The following is a 25,834-nucleotide window of genomic DNA, read 5'->3' as shown; positions in this document are numbered from 1 at the left end:
TAGTTGCAGATAATAATGAGATGTTAAGAGTTTTTGATGGAATTATGCTTTTCTAGAGAGATTTTTTGTTGAGCAGTATTTACTTTGTAAAATATGGCTATGAAGCAGTCCTTTTGTGTAGTTAAAATACTTTGTACTCCTTGCAATTGTCAGCTTATATATATTCAGCAGCTTCCTAATAAACAAGTTTTGCTGCTAAGAATTAATTTTCTATCATCTATGAAGCTTCAAGTGCTCTTAGCAAAGCAATATTTCAGATTTTGAAGTCAGTCACATACTTTGTCTCTGAAAGGGGATTAGATCTCTTTGGAGAGGAGGGGAAGTTTCAGTTTATGTTGAACAGCTTGAAAATTATCCTTTCAAAAAGCAACTTAGAGCTAATTTCCTGCAAGGGCAAAATGGTGTTCTTTAAAAGATTCTCAAGTGTTTCCAACACCATGTTAAAACTGAAAACTATACTCTGTCTTGTCTTTTTTAATAGTTATAAATGACATTTGTACTTCGTAAGTGTAGCGTGCCTACCAATTTTATTGCAGCTTAACCGAGCAACTGCAGACTTGGATCTGGTTAAAATACTTATATTCAACTTGTTATGGCAAAAGCCCTTGCAGCAACTTGAAAAATCATTTCTTGTAATTCTGAAGACTTCAGCTGTTTGAATGCTAATTTATATAATATTGCTGTATCACCGATATCCTTTTTAATAAAAAATAACATTTGAATCAATTTTCTAGCACGTTTGTCCTACTAGAGGTAGAAAATGGTGTTAAATCTTACAATATATGATTCACAGTTTATATTTGATGTGTTTCTGAATAAATGTTCTGACAATTTTTAGAAAATTATAACATAACCAGAGTAGTCTGTTCAGTTTTGGCAGTTTGAGACAGTTTGAGGTTTAAACTTTCACTTCTAATATCAGTTATCCTATGGTTTTAACGTAAATCTGTTCAACTAAAGTGTTATGAGCACATCTCATCTGAAGCATTACCAATTCACGCTAAGATGATGTGTTCTTAAATGAAGTTGTTTACAAAATGTCTTTTGTACAGTTTACAAAGTGTTTTACCTAATTTGTTCTTCTGCTTAGGTATTCCAACTTGATCTTGAACTTATTTTCTCTCATGGTGGATGCCAACATTCCAGATATTGCTCTTGAACCTGACAAGACCGTAAAAAAGGTAATTGGAAAGCTTTCCTTGTCTTTCAGTCACCCAAGTCATCATGTCATGAAATTTTCAGTCACTTGTGGTGACTTATTTGTAACTGACCTGAAAATACGTTCTCCTGTTTTATAAGTTTTGAGCAATTTCTAGAATCATTGAAGTTAAAGATACGAGAATATACTTTTGAGATCACTTAGCACGTGTGCCCATAAATACAGAATAGCTCTTTATCGTCCATGCAGTAGCACACAGTCTGCTCTAGCGCTCTGTTCCAAGTGGTATTAGCATTCTGCTAAGAACAGTGATCCCACCTTACGAAACTTAAAAGTGACTATATCATGAAAGATCGTTCCATCTAGTCTAGAATCCTGTAAGTCATGGATGGTTTTATAAAACCAGTCTACTGGTAGATATAAAACCAGTCTGCTGCAGATTTAAAACCAGTAGACTGGTATATCTTCATCACCACGAAATTTTTGTTTATTGTGAAAACAAACTCATGTCCCATAATTCTAACTTTGTCCCTTTGCACCAGCCTGAATCATTCTTCTCCATTTGATGTTTCAACAACAGTTGACACTAAAAATACGGGATAAATGTTCATCTAGATTTCATTACACTTACATTTTAGGCAAATGTTGGCTTTTTTATAACCTGATTTATAGTGAAGGACTCTTTTTGGTTTAATTCCATAAAAGACTTTGTGGAGCCTGTGTATCCAATGGAAATCAGTTCAGTGTAATCTTTATTCCAGCAGTGGATTTTCTCTAAAATGGGCTGTTCTTCAGTGTTTTCAATAAGCTATGAAAGCAGAGGTTCAGAACCTTGAATATTTCATGTTCTAATACAATTCCCTTAAAGAAAACTAAATTGTGACTCCAACAAAATCTTTCTCTTTACCTGCAATAATTCAAGCATTTCTGTTCAGAGTTTCTTGGTTTCAAATTGATACAAAGAGTTCATATAGCTATTCAATTTCACTTCCAGGAAGGCTGGGCTAGCCAGAAGTACTGTATTTTGTGGTAAAGATGACAGTCCTCCCTCTACTTGGTTGTTTTCCTGAGAAACTGACAGCTAATTCTTTTTCCATATCAATATTTGAACCTCACCTCTGTCCCTAAATGCCCTGCGAAGATTGAATAGGTTACTCGCATAGAACATGGGAGATAGAGGCTTAAAGTAGAAAACCGAAACAGTTCAATACCTACCAAGTTTTGATGGACTACATCAGTGGACAAGGGAATACCTATGGATGTTGTCTATCTGAACTTCTGTAAGGCCTTTGACATGGTCCCCCACAACATCCTTCTCTCTGAATTGAAGAGATATGGATTTCATGGATGGACTGTTCAGTGGATAGGGAATTGGTTGCATGGTCACATCCAGAGGGTAGTGGTCAACGGCTCAGTCTCTAGCTGGAGACTGGTGATGAGTGGCGTCCTGCAGGGGTCCATATTGGGACCAGTACTGTTTAATATCTTTATCAATGACATTGACAGTGGGATCAAGTGCATCCTCAGCAAGTTTGCAGATGACACCAAGCTGAGTGGTGCAGTTGACATGCCAGCGGGATGGGATGCCATCCAGAGGGACCTGGACAAGCTGGAGAAGTGGGCCCCTGTGAACCTCATGAGGTTTAACAAGGCCAAGTGCAAGGTCCTGCACCTGGGTCAGGGCAACCCCCAGTGTCAATCCAGGCTGGGGGATGAAGGGATTGAGAGCAGCCCTGCCAAGAAAACTTGGGTGGATACTGGTGGATGAAAAGCTGGACATGAGCCAGCAATGTGCACTCACAGACCAGAAGGCCAATAGTATCCTGGGCTGCATCCCAAGAACTGTGGCCAGCAGGTGGAGGGAGGTGATTCTGTCCCTCTACTCTGCTCTCACGAGACCCCACCTGGAGCACTGCATCCAGCTCTGGAGCCCTCAGCATAAGAAAGACATGTTGGAGCAGGTCCAGAAGAGGGCCACAAAAATGATCAGGGGGATGGAACACCTCTGCTATGAAGAAAGGCTGAGAGAGTTGGGGTTGTTCAGCCTGGAGAAGAGAAGGCTTTGGGGAGACCTTATTGCAGCCTATCAGTACTTAAAGGGAGCTTATATAAACGATGGCGGCAAACTTTTTAGCAGGGCCTGTTGCGACAGGACAAGGGGGAATGGCTTTAAACTAAAGGGGGGTAGATTTGGACTAGATAGAAGGAAGACATTTTTTACGCTGAGGGTGGTGAAGCACGGGAACAGGTTGCCCAGAGCGGTGGTGGATGCCCCATCCCTGGACACATTCCAGGTCAGGTTGGACGGGGCTCTGAGCAAGCTGATCTAGTTGAGGATGTCCCTGCCCACGACAGGGGGTTTGGACTAGATGACGTTTAGAGGTCCCTTCCAACCCAAACTATTCTGTGATTCTAAGTTGTAGATGATGGGAGTAACTACATTTTTGTAGAGAGACCCTCTTTTATAGGAAGAGGCCTTCCTAACAGAAGGTTCTTTGCAAACAAAGAACTTGTGGGTGATGTGATGGTTGGAGGCCAGTTTGGGCATAGCAATCATGAAATGATAGAGTTTTCGATTTTTGGAGAAGTAAGGAGGAGGGCTAGCAGAACTGCTGCCTTGGACTTCCAGAGGGCAGACTTTGGCCTGCTTAGGAGCCTGGTTGACAGAGTCCCTTGGGAGGCAGTCTTGAAGGGCGAAGGAGTCCAGGAAGGCCGGACATTCTTCATGAAGGAAACCTTAAAGGCGCATGTCGTGGTTTAACCTCAGTCGGCAACTGAGCACCACACAGCCGCTCACTCACTCTCCCCCCCACCCCCGGTGGGATGGGGGAGAGAATTGGAAGAGTAGAAGTGAGAAAACTCGAGATGAAAACAGTTTAATAATTGAAATAAAATAATAATGTAATAAGAAGAAGAAGAATACACAAAGCAAGTGATGCACAGTGCAATTGCTCACCACCCGCCAACTGATGCCCAGCCAGTCCCTGAGTAGCGGCCCCCCCGGCCAGCTTTCCCCCAGTTTATGTACTGAGCATGATGTCCCATGGTATGGAATGTCCCTTTGGCCAGTTGGGGTCAGCTGTCCTGGCTGTGCCCCCTCCCAGCTTCTTGTGCACCTCCAGCCTGCTCAGTCGGTAGAGCATGGGAAGCTGGAAAGTCCTTGACTAGTGTAAGCACTACGTAGCAACAACTAAAACATCGGTGTGTTATCAACATTATTCTCATCCTAAATCCAAACCACAGCACTGTACCAGCTACTAGGAAGGAAATTAACTCTATCCCTGCTGAAGCTAGGACAGCGCAGGAGCACGCCATCCCCATGTGCTGAAAGATGAGCTGGTGGCGAAGAAGACCAGCCTGGCTGAACAGAGAGCTGTGGCTGGAACTCAGGGAAAAAAAAGAGAGTTTATGATCTTTGGAGGACAGGGCAGGCAACTCAGGAAGACTACAAGGATGTTGTAAGGTTATGCAGGGAGAGAATTAGAAGGGCCAAAGTCCAACTAAACTTAATCTGGCTACTGCCCTAAAAGACAATAAAAAGTGTTTCTATAAATACATTAGCAACAAAAGGGAGGGCTAAGGAGAATCTCCATCCTTTATTGCATGCGGGGGGGGAAACAGTGACAAAGGCTGAGGTACTTAATGCCTTCTTTGCCTCAGTCTTTAATAGTAAGACCAGTTGTTCTCGGGGTACCCAGCCCCCTGAGCTGGAAGACAGGGATGGGGAGCAGAATGAAGCCCCCATAATCCAAGGGGAAATGGTTAGTGACCTGCTACACCACTTAGACACACACAGGTCTATGGGGCCGGATGGGATCCACCCAAGGGTACTGAGGGAGCTGGTGGAAGTGCTCACCAAGCCACTTTCAGTCATGTATACTGGCTAACCGGGGAGATCCCAGTTGACTGGAGGTTAGCGAATGTGATGCCCATCTACAAGAAGGGCCGGAAGGAGGCTCCGGGAAACTACAGGCCTGTCAGTCTGACCTCAGTGCTGGGGAAGGTTATGGAACAGATCATCTTGAGTGCCATCATCACGCAGCATGCACAGGAGAACCAGGTGATCGGGCCCAGTCAGCATGGGTTTATGAAAGGCTGGGAAGTTGAAGTCCCCCACGAAAACAAGGGCTGGCGATTGTGAGGCTTCTGCCAGCCGCTTGTAGAACGCTTCATCTGCCTCTTCATCCTGGTTGGGTGGTCTATAACAGACTCCCAGCAGGGTATCTGCCTTGTTGGCCTCCCCCCTCATCCTTACCCATAAACACTCGACCATATCATCATCACAATTGTTGAGCTCTAGACAATTGAAACACTCCCTAACATACAGGGCCACCCCACCGCCTCTCCTTCCTCGCCTGTCCCTTCTGAAGAGTCTATAGCCATCCATTGCAGCACTCCAATCATGAGAGTCACCCCACCATGTTTCTGTGATGGCGACTAAGTCATAGCTATCCCGCTGCACAATGGCTTCCAGCTCCTCCTGTTTGCCACCTATGCTGCGTGCATTGGTGTAGATGCACTTGAGCTGGGCTATCCATTTCGCTCCCAGCATTGGCATGCCACCCCTAGGCTCATCTCTAGTGAGCCTGGTTTTATCCCCTTCCCCCTTCGAACCTAGTTTTAAGCCCTCTCAATGAGCCCTGCCAACTTATGAGCGAGAATCCTTTTCCCCCTGTGTGACAGCCGAACTCCATCTGTCGCCAGCAGGCCTGGTGCTGTGTAAACCTCCCCATGATCAAAAAAGCTAAATTTCCTCCGATGGCACCAGCCCCTGAGCCACGTGTTGATCAGGTGTGTTTTCCTGCTCCTTTCAGTATCCTTCCCTGCCACTGTAGGGATTGAGGAAAACACTACCTGTGCTCCTGACCCTTCAACCAGTTGCCCCAGTGCCCTGAAGTCCCTTTTGACCGCTTCTGGACTTCTCTCTGCAACCTCATCACTGCCAGCCTGTATAACCAGCAGCGGGTAGTAGTCAGAAGACTGTACCAGACCAGGGAACTTCCTAGTAATGTCTCTGACCCGGGCCCCAGGGAGGCAGCAGACTTCCCTGTGGGACGGGTCCGCTCGGCATGTTGGGCCCTCTGTTCCTCTCAGAAGGGAATCGCCTATGACAATTACCCTCCTTTTTTTCTTAGCAGAGGCAGCCATAATGTGTGGGGCTGACTGCCTCACCCTAGGCAACCCCCTGGATGGACCTTCATCTACATACTCATTTGCCTGGCCCTCAAGTTCCATGGCCCCGTATCTGTCTCCTGTCTTACTCATCTCTGTCCAGAGTTCACCGTCGCTTGACATGATATTGTTCATTCTTGCCTTGAATGCTCTCATGAGCTTTGACATTTTTTATCAAACTGAGTCTCCCAGCGTTCCCTGCCAATTAACATGCAGTATCCTTGTTTCTTATTAGGATCTTGGCATCATATTTTATGTTGGTAAAGTCTGTAGAAGCGCTGTCCAAGGGTATATTGCTTTCTGTAATTAATGGTAATAGGATGTCAGATTCTGTAAAATATTCGTAAAGGATTGTTCTAATGTAACAACATTTAAGTATTTCAGACACTTCTAAAGCCCTCTTACTCTACATAAATTTCCCATATAATTTTATTGAAATAACAAATCAAGATACAGAATTGAAAGCAAACAGTCTTTTCCACAGCTGCTAAGTATGTTACGGTTCACTGATGTACAGTAGTTAAAAATCAAGATTATGTAAAGCATGATTGTGTTGTATCCGATTGGAGATCATGGAAGGAAGCAAAGTCTAAAAGGAAGTTCTAAGAGCTATGTATTAGATCAGTCTGGTTACTTATAAATTCCCTTACAAAGTGTAGATAATAGTGCTTTCTTTACATGAAGAGAACGTAAGCTTAGTTGTTATATGACGGATCACTATTAGATCAAATGCAGCAATTAGTTATTGGGATACGGAGCTCTGACAATGCTGCAGTTTGGTGAACTGTGACTTTTACCCTCATGGTAAGTTCAAGTCTGTGTTCGCAGAGGCTTTAAAATGTGAAAAGAGCTAGAACTGAACCAGTAAGGCAAGTATTTCTGTTAAGGAATGCAAATCACTTTCACATTTTCAAATGTTTTGAGAGGAAAAGGCTTTATTTTCCCACGTTCTGTAAGTTCATTTAACAGTGTGTTTGTTCCTTTAAAAAACAAAACCCACACAGTAAGGTATTATCAGAAAGATAACCAAATTGTTTAGCTTGTTCGTAAATATTTTCTTTGTAACTCATAGACTTTTCAGCCCTCCCCTAGGTATTGTTCTTAAACTCTCATTTTTTCTGGCAGCTCAGCTGTTTTTAACTCCTGTTAACTGTTCAGGTTTGGTCCTTTTGGTTTAAAAATTGTCCTTCGAATATACTCTTGGAATTTGTGCAAAAATAATACATCGTAATGGGATCTCTAAAGAGTAGGTGAACAGTTGTTGACATTATGAACTACTGGATGCATACAACTATGTTCAAAGCTCCTATGACAGTAATTGCTTTCTGTAGTTCTCGATTTTTGATTTTACTTTTTTGCTCTTAAAAAAACAGTTAGCAAATCAGCTGTAAATGGACTAGGATCAGAATCATCTTACCCATTATAGAATGGTGAATAGGTCATTGTTGTTTTTTTAAATAATGTGTTAGAAAACTTGTTTTGGATATTAAATGCCCATTAACCTGTCTCAAATCAATTATGAGCTTTGTTAGTACTAATAAAAAAGGAATAAGGTGTCTTGCATCTCTTGGGCTGAGTGACAAGTTTGTTCAGTCATTTAACAAGATAATACTGTACCTTGTTGTAGGAAAATTGCATAAATGCTTTCAGCATCTCAATTGATTTTTATTTTTTTTCTTAAAGCTTTAAACAAAAAATCCATATATATTTCAACAGGCTCAAATTAGCTAAAGATCCATTTTGGACTGACCTGTAAAATTAAATTACCTTTGATGTGTGAGTCAAGTCAATAGCCATTTCAACTGTGATGCCACTTTCATGGAAGACAAAGGTGGAGATTTGCAAATGTTTCTCTATCTGAGAAGGTATCCTCCTTAATAGTGTAGGTGGAGGTTCATAGCCAGCATTTTCCGTATCGGTGCTGCAGTAATACTCTTTGTTTTGCAGAACCCTCTTTTTTGCTTTAGGGGGCTGGTGAGCCAGTGAGGCTCTGATCTCACGGAGGTAACTAGATAGGTTACCTTTATCTAAATTTGGTGATAAATGGGAATACTAGTTTATGATTAAACTACAAGGAAAAATATATAGTAGGGAAAAAAAAGAATTTTCTTGTTTTTAAACAAAGGAATGCTTACTGAAAAGAGTATTATACTTCAATTATTTTGGCGCACAAGTCGTTTGGCATAGAGATCTTTGATATTGGAATTTTTCAGTAGGTGCAGCTATACTGCTGTTACCAAGGCATGAATTATTCTAAAGATTATTTCTGAAGAAAGATTTTTCTTTGACAGTCACAGTTTTGATTCCTCAAAGGGAAAGCATTGCGATGTTAGATGGTAGCTCAAGTTCCAGTCTAATCTTTAGCATCACAAAGTGACATAATGCGTCCTACTCACTTCTGATAGGCAAGAGGTGCTTTATGTTGCAGGAAATACCTGCCCGCTGGTGAAAAATACAGTAAGATGTAAAAACATGCTAGCGAGTAAAGCTGCCTTTGGAAATATTTTTGGTGTTCCCCTTTTCTAAGGTTTCAGAAAGTAATCTACTGAGTTTTTAGAGCCAGAATGAGGGTTTAATTTTTTGTAGTGATATACATATACAAGTAAAAAGAAACTATATATACCATATGATGACGATGGCTTGCGTAAAATAAATTGAAATAGGATAAAGAATACTACTGTCATTATAATACGGCTTGATTTCTTGTGCTCTCTTCTGTCGCTTCCTGTGATATATGTGTATTATAACAGGATGCTCACTAGTTAGACTGAAAAGATGGTTGGAAGTCAGCAATCCTTCGACTTTCGTATGTTCAGACAAGTCAGGAAACAAAGTAAGATCATGAAAGAAAGTGTTATGTGGAACATGTCCTCTTCAGTGAGGCATTGGATGATTTGAATTGTGATTTTTTTTTTTTTATTCACTTTTTTTAAGAATTTCAGACTGGTATGTTAAATGAGACTTTTTAGAAAAATCTGAGTGCGGAAAGCACTCTTAAGGAGTATTATTACTAGCCTGAGGAATGAAAGGGAAGGCAGGATCTTTATAGTTGAAGACTGTTTTTGCCAAAATACTATCTACCTTCCAGTAACAGCGTTACATCCCAAGGAGCTAACTGGCAGAATGTAGTTGTATAATCAAGCTTAAAATCTAACTGAAAGCATATTGTCCAGGTGTCTTTCTGTCCAACAGTTGTGAAATTTCTTGGGAGAAATATGTATCAAGTCAAGGCAAAATTGAAACAGCAGCGTGTGTCAGGTACAACTTTCTGTAAAAATAAGTATAGATTTACACCTGTTTGATGTGGTTTATGGCACAGGATGGTGTAAGCAGAGCTGGGTGCTCTGTTCTTGTCATCTGTGAAGGTACTTTCATATTCTTCTTCTTTAAAAGAGAACAAGCTCTACACAAACTGATTTTACTTATTGGAGGAAGATGACAATGTGGATATTTTCTTCCTGTTAGTGTGAAAAGAACCAGAAATTCCCACTGACTTCATTGACCAATACGGATTTAGAGCATACCAAAATGTGGCAGTACCTTCTGACTTGCTTTGCATAACATTTGTTTTCAGAAATTAAATCAATGCTGACCTTAATGATGCATTCTCACACCTAAAATTGGACTGAAAATGAGTTAGTCAGCATTGGCCTGAAAACAAGAAAAGCTCTGTTTGAAGTGTCACAACTGTTCTTTGAGAGCGTACGGAAAAATGGTTTTTCAACCAGCTATCCACTTTCAGCATGTATATCCAGCATTACTAGATAAATTGGCTAGTACCTTTCAGTTGTAAGAAAAGCTTGTTTTAGTGACTCACTTCCCTCGCTCCAGTTTCGATCACTACTTTTCCCCAGAGAGAAACCCAGAAAACGGTGATTACCAACTACACAAAATTTTCCCCATCCTCAAAACCATAGGAACCCTCTTCAAAGTTTTGGTGTTTTGTTTAACAGTAAAACGTTTGTCAGTTTTTGACCAAGAAAAAGTAGCTGCAGAGCCTGAAATTAGTTGTCCTTTTTATCCTTTCATCTCCTTTTGTCCTCTCCATACTATTTATAAAGAAAACTGTCAGTCTAGTGTGCTGCACCTCATGGTTCATGACACCATCTTCTGCTGCCACCCTCTGATTTAGGCTTTTCTGAAAGTCCACTTTGGCTCAAAAATGTCACAAAATGAAATTAAATTGAAAAGTAGTGGAAGATTCTCCCTAGTTTGCCTCTCCCTTTCTGTGGCCTCTGAGGTAATGGCCTTTAAATTTTCCACTCTTCGCTTACTCTTTTCCACCTCTCAGTTTTCAGGAGAAGGGCTTGGCTGAGATCTCTTTATGTTGACTTGTCAATGCATAACTGATAATAAAATGAACATTTCCCACAAATGCATTTTTTTTTTTTTCTTTCCTGCCAGTGCTACTTGCTTTTTTTTTTTCCAGTAAAGCTACAACACTAATTGCTAATTGTTGGGCTTTTTTAAATTAGCCAGTGCTATAAATTTTAGTAGTAATGACTAAAATCTGGAGTCAATTATATAGCCAGTTTTGCATAAGGAAGAGGTAGACTATCACTCTTCAGATGTAGCTAATGTACTCAGCATTGTCACATCCTAACAAAAAAAGCTTTTGATTTTTCTACAGGAAAGCCAGATGGTTTCTATCTGTCCTTCATAGCAAATTTGACCTTTAAATTAGAAAACATCAGGGACCAGTGATTCATTGGCGCACAAAGAACTCGGCAGGCATTAAAGGACAGTGTCCTAATTGACTGAGCTGTGTTTCAGATGCCCATTGATTAAAGAAGGTGCTGCAAAGATGCTGTGACTGTTTCATTTACAGGCAAGGTTATTGTGAACGTAGACGGCACAAATACCTGGCTTCCAGCAAGCAGTAGGTAACTGCCGTTTGTGAAAGTAGCCCCATTCAGTTTTGATAGTGCCTTTGGGTATACACAGGAAAAGGCTAAATTCAAACCATTCAGCAGAGTGGAGAATTTTCTTCTTACAGAGTGTAACACTGAGAGCACCCTCTGTGTTTCCAAGTCTGCAAGTATTGACTAGGACTCATCCCACTTGATAAGAAAATGAGTAGTATAAATGTTCCTTTTGCATTAAACATATTAAAGTAAGATGATTCTTGTTCTACAGCTAGAAAAGCTGAAGCAGAGATACAATGTGACTTGAGGTACAGAAAGAATTTCTGAGCTAGCTTGTTTCTAAGCCTGAGCTAACTTTGCCATTTTCTTCATGTGATTTGTAGTAAAACTCCCTGTGCTCTTTCCCCAGGAGTCAGTCAATGGATAATTGAGAGTTGAGTTCACAAGTTAGTGAAAGGGAAAGGACTTCTAATTCGATGCTTGACATACCCACTGCCTAAAAAGGCATCTGTCCTTTTTCACCTGACTGAAAATGCAAGTATTTGTTAAAAGGTGGAGCTAGGAAACATTTCTGAGATTTATTAATGCCAAGAGGAAATTTACTTTTGTAGGAGAAATAAACTCATTTTTCCTTGGTCGCAGTCTGTTTGTTTCAGTATTTATATTTGCTTGCTGCTCTGAGGAGATTTATTCTTTATAAAAGTGTCACATTGACATGGAGCTTATTTTGCCCTTTCTGTCCATTCGGGTAATGACACTGCAGCTGCACACCCAGCTTTTCTGTTTCTAGGCTGTTGATTTTGCATGCATATTAATTCATTTCAAAATTAAAAAAAAGGAATAAACATCACAACGTGAACAGAGTGTGAGAACACTCCTGTGCTCCTGTTGCTTTATATCATGCAGTCTATTTGATTAGAAGTTTTTGGCCAATATGATGAAATCTGGGCTGGAAGAGTATCATCTTTGCATACGGCAGCAGCTGAAACCATTATTTTAATGGAAGTTCAATTTAGAGATGTTCACTAACATCTTTAACTGGCTTCACTAACAGCTTTTCCGACTTCACCCTCAGCAAGTTTGCAGATGACACCAAGCTGAGTGGTGTGGTCGACACATCAGAGGGACGGGATGCCATCCAGAGGGACCTGGACAAAAGGTGGTGGCAAACTTTTTAGCAGGGCCTGTTGTGACAGGACAAGGGGTAATGGCTTTAAACTAAAGGGGGGTAGATTGAGACTAGATATAAGGAAGACTTTTTTTATGCTGAGGGTGGTGAAGCACTGGCCCAGGTTGCCCAGAGAGGTGGTGGATGCCCCATCCCTGGAAACATTCCAGGTCAGGTTGGACGGGGCTCTGAGCAAGCTGATCTAGTTGAAGATGTCCCTGCCCATGGCAGGGGGGTTGGACTAGATGACCTTTAGAGGTCCCTTCCAACCCAAACTATTCTATGATTCTATTAAAAAAAAAAAAATAAAAACAAGCCTGCACAGATTTGTTTAGAAACTGCAGTTTGTTCAAATCAAAGCCTTGAAAACAAAAGCTATTGTCAGAATAGTCTTTCAAATAAAATTGTTCATGCAAATAAAGCATCTGAATAGTTTGTACAGTGAGCTGTTTGGACTGCAAGCAACACGGAAAGCAAGAGAGCCTTTTGCTGAAAAAGATGAAATGTGATAAGGGTTAAGCCAAGAATTTAATGCCAATTTCTGCTTCATGAACATTGAATGCTGACTGTCGGTAACAATTATAAGGCAAAATAGTAAAAATAATAATGAAACCCCCACTAAATATTGCTGTTGTCTTCTTTGGCTATCATTTGATTTTTTTCTGTGGTTTTAGTAGTAGTCAGGGTGCTTAAATCCAATGCATATTATGACCCAATGAAAAAGGACACTGAAGTTTCTCTTAAATTGAAGTAGCTGACTTTGCAATGAGCAATCCCATATTGGAGTGATAAAATTATGTAGCTAGTAGTCATAGAAAACACAAGCAGTGCTGCTTAATGTTGCTGAAAAGATAAATACTAGAGCAGCCAGCGGTCTTCAGAATGGCTGACTTGCAAATAGTCTGAAAAGTAAATAGGATTGAGAAAGGGTTCTCATATGTACATGTGATCTGCTAGCTCAAAATGATTACTGCCTTCTTCAGTAATTATGAGAAACACAGCTAGAAATGTTCATGAAGTATGGATTTGGATACTGCCCTGAAATTTATAAAAGTGTCCTAAGAATTTCTAAAAAGCCTATCTTAACCTTGAGCCTTAACTACCTAATCCATTTTAGGTAATGTTTTAGCAGTGAGAAGATGCTTGCTACTAAAAAAGAAAAATTCCTGAGCTTAATACAAGGGTAACTATGGCCTATACTGTACAGCAGGTCAAACTGGAGGACAAAAAAAAAGAATAAAAAATCCATACAAATCCACTCTTTGGTGAGAGGAAAAGGGCAATCTTGTGGTTAAGGAGCAAAAAGCGTAAGTGAAAATCTTGGAACTTCGCAATGAAGTGCACTTACCTGCATTAGCACTATTCCCAACTGGGTTTGTGTATGATCTCTCAATCCTAAGCCTGTCGCGCTACCAAGAATACAAAATACCAAAAGGGAGAAGGGTAAACCTGGAGATTCATTCAACTGAATGAAGACACAGGCCTGCCATTATCTCAGACCTTTAACTGCAATTTTTAATATGATGATTAGGGTTTTCTTGAGTATCTCCTCTCCTCTTTATTGCCATCTTGGTTTGTATATTGTATGCAGCTCTGTGGGCCTGACTGGAAGTTTTCCGTGAAATCAGCTTCATACAACCTGTTTGATACCATTTTGAAACGATGGTCTTTTTAGTGCTCCTTGAAGACACTTCAAGCAAAAATGAAGTGTGAGTTTACCAGCGATTAACACTGCCCATTATTCTTGTAGATGTTATGTTCTTTCCCTCTCAGTTAACTTTACAATTTCCCTTTTTCTAGTGAAATGTCACATCAGATGTAAATATGCATCAAGTTTTGAAATTTCGTATCTTTAAAACAGTTTTTTTGGTGTTTGTTTTTTTTGGGGGTGGGGTTGTTTTTTTTTTTTTGTAGGAAATATCAGTGTTTTCCATGAAATAGTTTAATTTCTACTGCAGTCTTATCTCTCATGATGTTCTACTTCCCCATAGCAACATTTGTGGTATGGGACTTCTTTTACTTACCCCAGAATTTAAGATGTGGGATTCTAGTTAGTGTTTGCTCTGATCAGGCTGTGTCATTATAGGATCCTGGGTTTTTTTTACAATAGATGGGTGAAGTGACCACTTGATTTTGGGTTGAGGCGTTTTGTTTGGTTTTGGCAGGTGGAGGAAGAGAGGAAGTTAATTCTAATTTTGACTGGAGTCTCACAGGGTGTTCGTGTTTTGGGGTTTTGGGGGGGGGTTGATGGTTTTGTTTGGTTGTTTTTTTTCAGCAAAAGTGTAGTCAAAACTGATGTCTGGTTTTGTTATTTCACCCCCCACCCTACCCTTTCTTAGCACCTTAAACCTTATGTTTAAACTATTTTAGAAAGCATGGTAATGTATCTGCAAACTGTGACCTGATTATAAATAAAATGCGTAAATGTAGCTTTAGACCATATTAAAAATACATGCTGTATAAGTTCATCTTTACATTAAAAGAAGATGATCTTTTAGTTAATGCTTTAATCTGCAATCTCCTCAGATACTGAGAAATTCACTGCATGGGGCAGCAGTAATGGAATGTGCAAAGACCTTTGATATATATCAGTTGCAGGAAAACAAACAAACAAAAAAACACCACCAAAAAAACACTATATGTTATTGTATTGTTTTGGCACACTGCTGGAAAGTGAGGGAGCTACTAGGTACCACTTCCTCCTCTTGTATGCTTTTCTCTTGAGTTTGTTTCAACTGTAGTTGATAAACCTGTAATTTTAGATGGGATAATCATGGTTCAAAGTAGTATGTCTTGGTGGTTTTACTGTAAAATACATTTTTTTTTTTCCTGTCTTGGCTTGTTACCTTGCTAAGTTTCCATCCTCTGTGTGATTCTGCAGCAAGTGATGACCAGCTTTTTTTCTATTCTCATCACCGGTTCAGCTCCAAGTAATTTATACTTAAATGCTTCTTCCCTCACCCCCGCCCCCCCATATTTTCTTCTGAACTGTCCCTCGTGGTTTCTCTTTATGGCCTCTTCCCCTTTTGATTTTGATTTTTATTTTTCTTTGAAAACTAAGCTCTATCATAACTGACAGTAGCTTTCTTACAGGACCCTTCAAATTTAACTGAAGTATAATAAAATTTCTAGTCATGCAGATTCATATAACTATGTATTCCTGTTCTTTTATACTTTATTACTGAACTATCCTCTGTGCAGGGGGATAGGAGGTGGACAACTTGAAACCTTAAAGTTGAATGGCAGTATCTTCATGGACTCTCTAGTTCTTTATCCAACCTTTTCATCCTTAAACATTCAAATGCTGCTGTTGAGACCTGATGTTTAAAATCTATGTGTGTATACGGTGTGGGTTTTAAAACTTTCCTTTCTGGAAACAAAGCAGAAGTTTAACCAGATTCATCAAGTTTATTTCTTTTCTCTTTGACAAATACTAATGACTAAACTAACAAGATGCACTTAATTTAAATGCCAAAGTGAGAACTCTGAGTGAATAATTCAGGTGGGACGTTTTTGATGCCTTCGTGGTTGCCATTCTTCCCAAGTGTGTAGAATGAGCGTGTTCATCACTTTTTTTTTTTTTTTTTTTTACACCATGCAGAAATCTCTTCCTAATTGCATCTCCTCTGCGAGAAACCATTGGCTTTCAGAATACATGATTTACTTTGGAACTCAGAGATTTCAAATAAGAATTACTGTTGGTTTTGTTACAAGAACCATAAGTCAATGTATATTAATCTTCTTGCTGCTGTTGCAGCTCAAGAGGTAATTTGTCATCTTGCCGTGTTCCTTCTCGGCTAGGTTGCAGCAGTCAATTTTAATTGCAGTGCTGAAAATCTTTCATGCAAAGATCTAGTATTCGGCAGCATTTGATCCTGCTGTTAATTGCAAACTGATTTTAAGGTCTAACTGTGGGTAAATTTCTTTCCACATATATCAGCGTGCCAGTCTGTTCCTGGGGAAGATGGGAAGTGGGTTTAAATAGTCATTAATTCCATAGAATGAAGCTTCATCTTAACATCACTAACTGCAAGACTTTCAGTCTAGTAGTTCAGAACAGAGAAGTTCTTCTATGAACAAATTAGAAGATCGCTGAAGTGTTTGATTACTAGAGTTGTGTAAAAGAGCGCTACAGTGATACTTTTTTTTTTAAACTGCAGTTAGCAATTTTGCTGAATACTCATTAACATCACCTTTTCTACGAGCGTGAAAATAGATCTCATAGAAGTCTGTGCTCTAATTTGGGGAGGTATTTAAGCCTGTGCATAATGGCAAGCATGTGAAGAGTCCATTAAATTCAGTTGGATTCTACTGTGTGCTTCATTGGCTGTCAAACTCCTAATATGTCTGTGGGAGATAATAAACTTCCTTCTCATCATCTTTGTTATGAAGATAAAAGTTCTGTAATATTAGCCTGAAATATCTTCTAAATCTCTCCCTGGTACTTGCTTCCTTGAGAGTTTGAACTTTTTTGGCTTAATCTATTATTTCATATCGATCAAACTTCTTTTTGAGGGGAAGTTGAGGAAAAACTCAATTTATGCTTACTTCAAACTTATCAGCAACAGAGTTATAACAGTATTTTGAGTGAAGCAGCGTTATCTTTCCATATTTGGCAGGCTAACTTATGCTTTTTATTGTAGCGCTGAAGGGCACTATTCTGGAATACATTGCCTTTGAAAAGAATGCAGAGTAAAACTAAACTGAAATCTTGAAGTATTTTGCTGTTATAGAGGGTGGTTGCATATGCGGTATCCTTGGTGCATAGAAAGAATACAAAATGGGAAGAGAAGGTAGTATCATCTCACAAATACGACCTTATTAAGAATATTGTTGAAATAATTTGGCTTGCGTTTTTGTCAATGCTTAAAAAAAGTGAATGTATGGAAAATGTTCAGGAAAGACTTGATTCTGTCTTACAGTCAGTGTCCTTCGTCATATCCAGGAGAAGGTTAAGAAGCAACTGAAATCATTTGATATTTGCCTACATGAGAGAGATTTCTGATGGACAGTTCTTTAATGTAAAAAGTTTTAATGAGCTCAACTGTTTGAGATCAGAATTGGAAAAATTCAGATAGGAAATAAGTCACAATTGTTAAATAGGGCAATTAATCACTGAAACAATTTACCTAGAATGTGAAGCATTCTGTTTCAGGATAAAGACTCCATAAAAGAGATTCTCACAGGTAAACTAGAAGTTACATACTTGATGCAAAAATTGTTTGATACAATTTTACCTAGCTCGTTATGCAGGAGACTGAAGTAAATGAATATGATGGTCTCCACAAGAGCTCACATCATTTGAAATTTATCCTTATGAGAATAAAGTGCGTGATGAGATGGCAGCAATTAGTTTTCTGTAAGTAATGTGAATTTGCTGGACAATTTTCATATTGTGATCAGCACTACTTTGCAAGGTGATTAGTAGTTTTAAAATTTGGGGATAGGATTGACTAGAGAATGCTGGGATCTTAGACTCCTTAATTCTGAGAGATCGTGGACTCGCTGGAAGGTCTTAAACAGTACAAATGGTTTTCCAAATTGAGCACCCAACGTTAGCATTGTTATCCAAAAAATGTAGTGATTTTTTTTTTTTAAGAAAGAACCTGAACACTTGCCATTCCTATATGCAGACCTTGCTGCACAGCCAGCACTTCAGAAAACTTAGAAAGTGAAGTTTTGATATCTGTAGCAATTTCTCAGATCCATGCATCAGATTATTTGCACTCATCCAAAATGCTTATTTATGCGTCTGCCTCTCATAAATGTTGTGAGGGATAAGGCATGTCTGCAAAATTTACTTGGGTCTTGTAAAGCAAAATCTTTTTATATTCCTCCCCGCCTGCCCCCCCCCCCCCCCCCCCCCCCCCCCGCCGCCCCTAAAGATCTATTTAAGCTCTTGTCAGTTCTGTGTACAGAGGTTTTTTGAGTATTACCAAAGGAATGTCTGTGGTAACAGTGCTTGTGAAATGTTGCCATCTGGAGCAGTCCTGAACAATTGCCGTGGAATTAGTTGGAATTCACAGAAAGGCATCCACTCCACCTTTGTAAATATTCACGGGTCAAGGCTTTGCCAAGGCTGAAATAGAAAAGTATAGATGTTGTTGCTGTATTCTTAATTATAGTGCTTTCAGCTTTAAATTCATATACAAATTGCAAGTATTAAGTAAAATGCGTTATTGGTACAATAGTTAAAATACGTTGCTGTCAAAGAAAAAACAATGTAGGGGGTAGCAGTGTCTCCAACCAACTGTACATGGATGGTGGATATAATCAAAGTTAATGAAATTCTCACCTGCCGTATAAAGGTCAGTTTTGACAGGGTTGATTTGCTTGCCCCTTCCTGTATTTCTGTATTCTTTACTTAATAGCCTTACAGTTTCTGAAAGACAATTTTATCTGAAAACAAGCTTAGAGTAAGGAAGTGTTTACATACTTTCAAAAATGGTTAGGATAATCCAGACTCGTCCAACTTTGTATTTAATATTCAAAGTTGTGTGTTCTTTCTCAAGTGGTATTTCATTCTTGTTTAGTGAATGTTGATTATTTTCTCTTTTTCTCATAGCATTTTAGTTCTGTTTAAACTCTTACGTCCAGATACTTCTTTTGACTTTCTGGCCTCGAGCTTTGAAATTACTAGTTGGGGGGATGAGGTGTAGGGGGCTGTTTCTAGATTATTTAAATACTCGTTTTTATGAAACAGTTAAAAACAGGCATTTTACATAACATCGTAAATTTCCAATTAATTGCTGTAACTTAGAAGTAAAAGAGAGATTCGCTACTAAACTTCCATAACTGAAGTCATTATGTCCGCTACTGTATAGTTCAGATAGAATAATGCATGTTTTAACTGTTGAATTGAATTAATTTTTGTCATCTCTGCTCCCATTCCAGGTGCAGGACAAGTTTCGTTTGGACCTGTCTGATGAAGAAGCTGTCCATTATATGCAGAGTCTAATTGATGAAAGTGTCCATGCCCTCTTTGCAGCTGTGGTGGAGCAGATACACAAGTTTGCACAGGTGAGATATCTTCTCTGTTGGTGGTCTCTGTGAAAGCTGAGTAAGGTGAGAGGTTGCGAGTGGTAAGTTCAAGACTTAACTTCATTGTTTATGATGTTTTTAATTCATTTTCCAACAAGTTAAAAGTGTGTTCTTGCTGCCAGGACTGGAGAGCAAGCTCTTAGTGGTCCTAGAAAATTCTTTAAAGCACCTTAGCAAACACACTACGTGGGATGTAACTGGTTGTATTGCCAAGGGTAAGAACTGCAAATTGGAAAGCTGGAGTTCTGAGGGAAGGATCCAGAACTTCCTTAGCTTTCATTCCCAAAGTAAATGAGTGAGGATAAACTTCCTTTCTTTCCTACCTTTGCTAGACTTCCTGAACTGTGCATTCCATGTAATTATTTTGATCAGATCTGCTGCTTAACAGACACAGCAGCTTGCACAGCAGGGGCCAGGAACTCTGCTCATAACAGCATCCACATCCTCTGCAGTGTTGACAGTGTACCACAGAATGTGGTCCCCAGCGGCTACGTGAGCAGCTATCCCCTATGTCAGAGGCCTCAACACAGATGGGAGTTCCCGAGGGAGAATGCAGTCTTTGAGATCTGGGGATGTAGGGGGTGGCTGAGACCTCTTGCTGGGGCAGTGGGAATTGGGCTCCTTGCTTGCAGGAGGTGTGCAGCGGTGGCATGTCTCCATCACCAAGTAAAGGAGCTGAGGGAGGAGGTCAGCAAACTGCACAGTATCAGGGCTGACAAGAAAGAGGTTGACCAGATCTTCCCCAGACCTTGGAGACAGAAGAGCCTGAACCTCCAGCTGCATTGAAGGAGGAGCAAGAATACGTTGTGCTCATCAAGTTAGGAAATAGAGACTCCCAGGATGGTGACGGCTGGAACCTTGAGACTTCTGGTATTAGGAGGGAAGGCTTCTGCTCTACCTACAGATCTGCACCTGCAGAATGGATTCAAGGTGATGGGCAGTAGTCAGCATGGATTTACAAAAGGGAAATCATGCCTGCCCAGCCTGATAGCCACCTAAGATAAAATGGCTAGCTCAGTGGACTGGGTGAGAGCCGTAGCTATTCTCTATCTTGACTTTCGCAAGGCTTTGACACTGTCTTCCATAATATCCTCATAAACAAAGCAGAGCAATATAGACTAGAGAAATGGACACTGACATGGCTTGGAAACTGGCTGGTGTGCTGGGATTAGAAGGTTGTGATTGGTGGCACAAACTCCATCTGGAGGCCAGTCACTAGTGGGGTACTCCAAGGGTTGATACTGATGCCAAAATTGTTTAATGTCTTCATTAATGGCCTGGATGATAGGATGAAGTGCACCCTCAGCAAGTTTGCAGACAATGCAAAACTGGGAGGAGTAGTTGATACACCAGAAGTGTGTGCTGCCATTCACAGGGACCTTGACAGACTGGAGAAATGACCGCACAGGAACCTCATGAAGTTCCCTAAAGGGAAATGCCAAGTACTGCACCTGGTGTGGACTAACCCCCTGCACAAGCACAGGCAAGGGGAGCGGGTGATGAGGTGGGAAGCAGCTTTTCAGAGAAAGCCCTGAAGGTTCTGGTGGACAAGTTGCACATGATGTAGCAATGCGATCTTGTGGCAAAGAAGGGCCACCAGCTTCCTTGACCACATTAGGCAGTGTTGGTGGCAGGTGGAGGGAGGTGATCCTTCCCCTCTACCCAGTGCTATGTGAGATGCATCTGGAGCGTCGTGCCCCTTTTGGGCTCCCCAGTACAGGAGAGACATGGACATGCTGGAGCAAGTCCAGCAAAGGGCCATGGAGATGATCAAGTGCTTGGAGCATCTGTCATACAAGAAGAGGGTGAGAGAGCTGGGACTGTTCAGCCTGAAGAAGGCTCAGGGGGATCTTGTCAATGTGTATAAATACCTGATGGAAGGGAGTAAAGAAGGTGGAGTCAGACTCTTTCAATGGTGCCCAGTGACAAGACAAGAGACAATGGGCACAGACTGAAAGACAGGAAACTTCATCTAAACGTAAAGAACTTTTTTTACTGTGAGGGTAATAAAACACTGGGACGGGTTTCCCAGAGAGGTAGCGGAGTCTCCATCTGTGGAGATACTTAAAATCCAAGAGCACAATGTTCTGAGCAACCTGTTGTGTTTGATCCTGCTTGAACAGGGGGGGGTTGGACTAAGTGATCTCCAGAGGTCCCATCCACCCTCACACATTATCTGATTCTTGCTAATGGTGTGGGGTGGCAATAGATTATTGTCTCCACTATTTTTATTATTAAAATTTACCCTTGGTCTAGTATGGAGAATGAAATGTTTAACCACACGTGTGCTGTCCTGCTACAAGCCACAGTAAGACAATAAAATGTTTAATTCTCATGTTGAATAAAACTGTATTCACAAAAGCATTTTTTCTGTGAAATTACAGTGTCTTTTCCTTAAAGCCATCTGACACATTTAGTTTGTGTTTATCAGGGATTTAAGATATTACACTGTTTGCCTTAAGTATTAGACTCATGACAAGAAACAGAATTGAGAGGAAAAATGAAACTGATCTGAAACGCCAGTCATTATGCCATTTTTTTTTAATTGATTCTTTCTTCAAAAGACTGATCAAATTCTGCTAGAAACTGAGAACTATTTTTATGCCTATCCATTTTGCTAAAGGTCTTCCAACTAATCTGTTGTTTCCTGCAAACTTAATTTTTATTTTGAATAATTGCACTGTAGTGCAGGGTAAGAAGCAAAAATGTCATTTTCATCTGCATATATATTTAATAAAGGTGATCTCTTACGTGATGTGAAAAAAAGGACTGTAATTATATGAAAATGTTGCAAAATTTGTTGTCATTCATTATGGACTACTTTGATCGTAGGATGGAGGATGGTAATTTCATAAGACAAAGTGAAAAATGCCTAACATCTAGGTTAAAAAAAAATAAAAATTAAAAAGCCATTACAAAGATTCAAGAAGACCTTTCTTCTAATCACATACTGACAGTCACTTTTTTAAGACTTGTCTTTTTACTTCATTGGTTTTAGGTGACTGCCAGACTCTCCCAGATAATAGTTATTGCATTTGTGAAGCTGTATTAGTAAGTCAGAGTTTACAGGTTTGATTTAGGTGACCTTTTCTTTTTCCATTCAGATTTGTTCTTGCTTGACCTTTCTTCAGCACTTACAACTGCTTTTAAAATCACAGGACAGATTTGTTCAGAATATTTAAAAGTACCCAAGAATTTGAACCCCAGGCTTCTAGCTCCCAGGAATGGTGTTCTAAGCAACAGGCTGATAAATACAACAGCAGGCACCGATTGCATCTTCCATTCGTATTTTGGGAGTTAAAAAGCAAGCCCACAGTGTGTATTGCGCTTTGGATACCAAATAAGCAGATGTGACAGCCACCAATGCAGGCCTGATCCAGTTGTCTCATTTAGGAGTTGTTACCTCTCCAGCTGGCTGAGGCTGGCTTCCAGCATGGAGACTTTTGGGCTGATTTTCCTGCGGCCCTGAACGCTCCTCATGCGCTGCTGCAGAGTTTGCTACCTATGTGCTCTTAGCTTTCCTTTCTACTTTTGGGATCGGGTGCCTAAAATGAAAACAATCGTGTGTTGCTTTGTGAGTGCTTAAGGCATCTCTTGGCTCCATGTGATGTAGGATTCTTCTGCTAGTTTTGGAGTTGAGATTATTGCCTTCATTCATGTTCTGTAAATAATTACACTTGCAGGCTTCCCCCTGCAAAAATACTGGATGCTTATAAGTGTGAGTAGGATACAAAAAGAATAGTCACAAATTAATTAGCAGTTTACAAGTCTTAAGAATCTAAGCGCTCTATATTTTTTTTTCACTTACAAAAAAAAAATCCATCAAAATAAAATGTAATTAATGTCTATTCTCTTTATATTACAAGTGAGATAGGATACTTTTTAGTTCTATTTAGTACTTCATTAGTCAAAATCATTATCTTTCCTTTTTGTCTGAGGCGGTCTTAAGAATTTGCTGCTGGAGTCTTCACAGAGTCTGTAAATCGTTGAACAAATGAACAATTAATGCATCATTGAATTTGCTGTAAAGGGGTCATCTTACACAATGGCCAGTTGAAGCTTTCAATTTGTTCATGTATAATGCTGCATTGAATTTCCAATGGCCTTGCTCTTAATAGTAAAATAAGTTGTCTAAAAAAAACCAAAACCACCACCACCACACAGGTATTATGACACATGCTTAAACAGCAGATTTTGGCCTAATGCCACACAATTTTTCATTTGAAATGCCCTTCAGCATGTTTTCTTGTTTATCGATAGATATTTATTCTCTTACTGCCTCCAAAATAGGCCTACGAGGAATCTGTGCTGTCTACTGCAGCAGTTAAGAGCTTTTTAATAAGGCTGGTTATTATAGTAACTGTTGTATATTAGCATTCTATATGTCACTCTGTAGTAAGTAAAGCTCTTGGATAAAGCAATCTAGATATTTTGGCATCAGCTTGGTATTGTTCTTTTGTAACAATATTGTAAATTGAGTTCAGTTCAAAGCTGTGTTATGAAGCCTTTAGTTTAGTTTCTAATGCATCTCTAATCTTATCAGATATTTTACAGACCTTTTTATGTAGTACTTGTCTCCTTCTTAATGGTTATCAAAAAACTGTTGTCTCAAAAGTAAATAAATTTAACATTTAGAATAAGTTAATGGTGTTGTACAATAGTGCTCAAGAGGAGAAAAAGTGCATACTAATTTTAGTTGATAGTAATGAAGACTGGATAGCCATTTCTCCCCGGAGAGTCATTTTCATTTTAGCAGCATTATTTATTTCTGTAGAGGAAGGAAACAATCTCCAGTTGAAGTGACTAATTTCACATTTTATTTCCCTTGTAAATTTACAAGTCAAGTCAGTTGCATTCAGGGCTCATGTTAAGCAGTGATTATAAAAGTGAAAGCTTGGTGGATGAGGGGTGTCCCACCCAAAATGTAGCTGTACAATTTAGGGTTGTACTGATGGTTGGCTGCTCTCTGTTTAGGAACAAACTCAAATTAAGCTGTAAATGTTAAGTGGCTTTAGGATATTTCCAAGCTGTGGTCCCAGCGCTGCTGTATCCCAGAATGCAGCTGTAGTTCCTTCCCTTAGGACAGGGTTTCTGTTTTCCTCCCATTGGATGCCAAAATAAAATAGGGAACATCTACCAGCAGGATTGTGTAGATTGGCTGAAACCATTTGTCAAGGGGCAGATAGAGTTGGCTTCCATGCTGTTTGTTCTCCTGAAGGGTTGTGAAAATCGCCTGCCTTTAGGCATTTCACCATGGTTTTAAACACAGAGTTCAATTTACACATAACTTTTGTTCTTTGAGAGTAAACCAAGTTGAATAAATGCTGTGCTATGTGTTTTTTGTTTTCTTTTAGTATTGGAGAAAATAAGCCTTTTGCCTACCTGTGGTGGAAACAAGCAAATGCTGAAGAAAGAGACTTTCTCAAGCCCTTGTGGACTTCACCAAACAGTTTTGGAAGGCAAAAGCTGCAGGTTTGGTAGCATGGAGAATTTAGAGCTCAGGAGCTTTTTGAGTCTCCGTTCACTGAAGGTTTAAAAACAACCATTTTTTAAAGGAAAATGGTTGTTTATACCATCCTTGGGGCTCAGATACTACGGCATTTCTTTCCAGTGACAACATTTGAGCCTCAAAGGTTGAAGTAAGCAACTTCCTCTCAAGCCAAAGATAACTGGAAGAGGCTGGATTTGAGGGTAAATTCTTGTACCTGTTAATATATTTTCTTATTTAAAAACAGAAATCATTGCTGTACTGAACATGAGTATGTACAAAGTTACAATAGTGAGGCTACAGTTCCTCGGTGCAGAAAAAACACAAAACTGTGGCAATCTCCTCTCTTCTCTTCCCACCAACTTTGTTCCTTGAGTAAGTTTTAAATGTAATTCGTATGATCCTTTATTTCCCACCTTGGGCAATGTTATCATTTAGAAAGGACAATCATTTCTTCCCTGCTTACAAAAATGTTTTTAACTGTTGATAAGTTAGCCAGCTGTAGGCAGCCAATTAAATCGTCACTAAAAGGCTCAGCAACCGGAATGCACAGTGAGTGGTTCAGTATTTCACACTTTAACTCTGAATGTTTTCTGTACAGTGATCATATATTCTTGACTCTAATAAACTCTTTGTTGTTGCAGTCTTGAGGTGTTCTGTTTTGTCTTTTTAATCTTACCTGCTGAGACATGGCATACTAGAGGATTATGTTCATAACTCTTGGCTTTTTGCAAGGATTTTCACTCCTCAGTTCACTTGATGCAGGAGTAAGGCCACTCATAAAATGACTTTTGTGCCACATGTTGAGTTCATAATGAATCTGTTTTGAATGATCAACAACGTAATTAGCTCTTCATAAATGTGTGGATCTCTTCAAAGGGTGCTCTTATACTACTGTATTTTTTTTAATAATAATTTAAGTCAGGAAGAAATCCCTCCCA

The 25,834-nt window shown here is 39.8% G+C and overlaps 1 protein-coding gene across 2 annotated transcripts in view; it reads left to right on the top strand.

The window, feature by feature from the left end:
* The window catches only part of LOC143171965 (phosphatidylinositol 3-kinase catalytic subunit type 3), an 83,696-nt gene extending 58,155 nt beyond the window's left edge, over positions 1–25,541 (top strand). For both annotated transcript variants that reach the window (XM_076361153.1, XM_076361152.1), the window contains 3 exons: positions 1,091–1,181; positions 19,259–19,384; positions 24,760–25,541. In XM_076361153.1, the coding sequence (XP_076217268.1) occupies positions 1,091–1,181; positions 19,259–19,384; positions 24,760–24,774 (232 nt within the window). In that variant the 3' untranslated portion in view covers positions 24,775–25,541. The remainder of the gene's footprint in view (positions 1–1,090; positions 1,182–19,258; positions 19,385–24,759) is intronic.
* Positions 25,542–25,834: the final 293 nt, after the last annotated feature.

The sequence above is a fragment of the Aptenodytes patagonicus genome, chromosome W, assembly GCF_965638725.1.
Source record: "Aptenodytes patagonicus chromosome W, bAptPat1.pri.cur, whole genome shotgun sequence".
In the NCBI taxonomy this organism is placed as follows: domain Eukaryota; kingdom Metazoa; phylum Chordata; class Aves; order Sphenisciformes; family Spheniscidae; genus Aptenodytes; species Aptenodytes patagonicus.
Note: the sequence above shows the minus strand (reverse complement) of the source record. Positions and strands in the feature narration are given on the sequence as shown.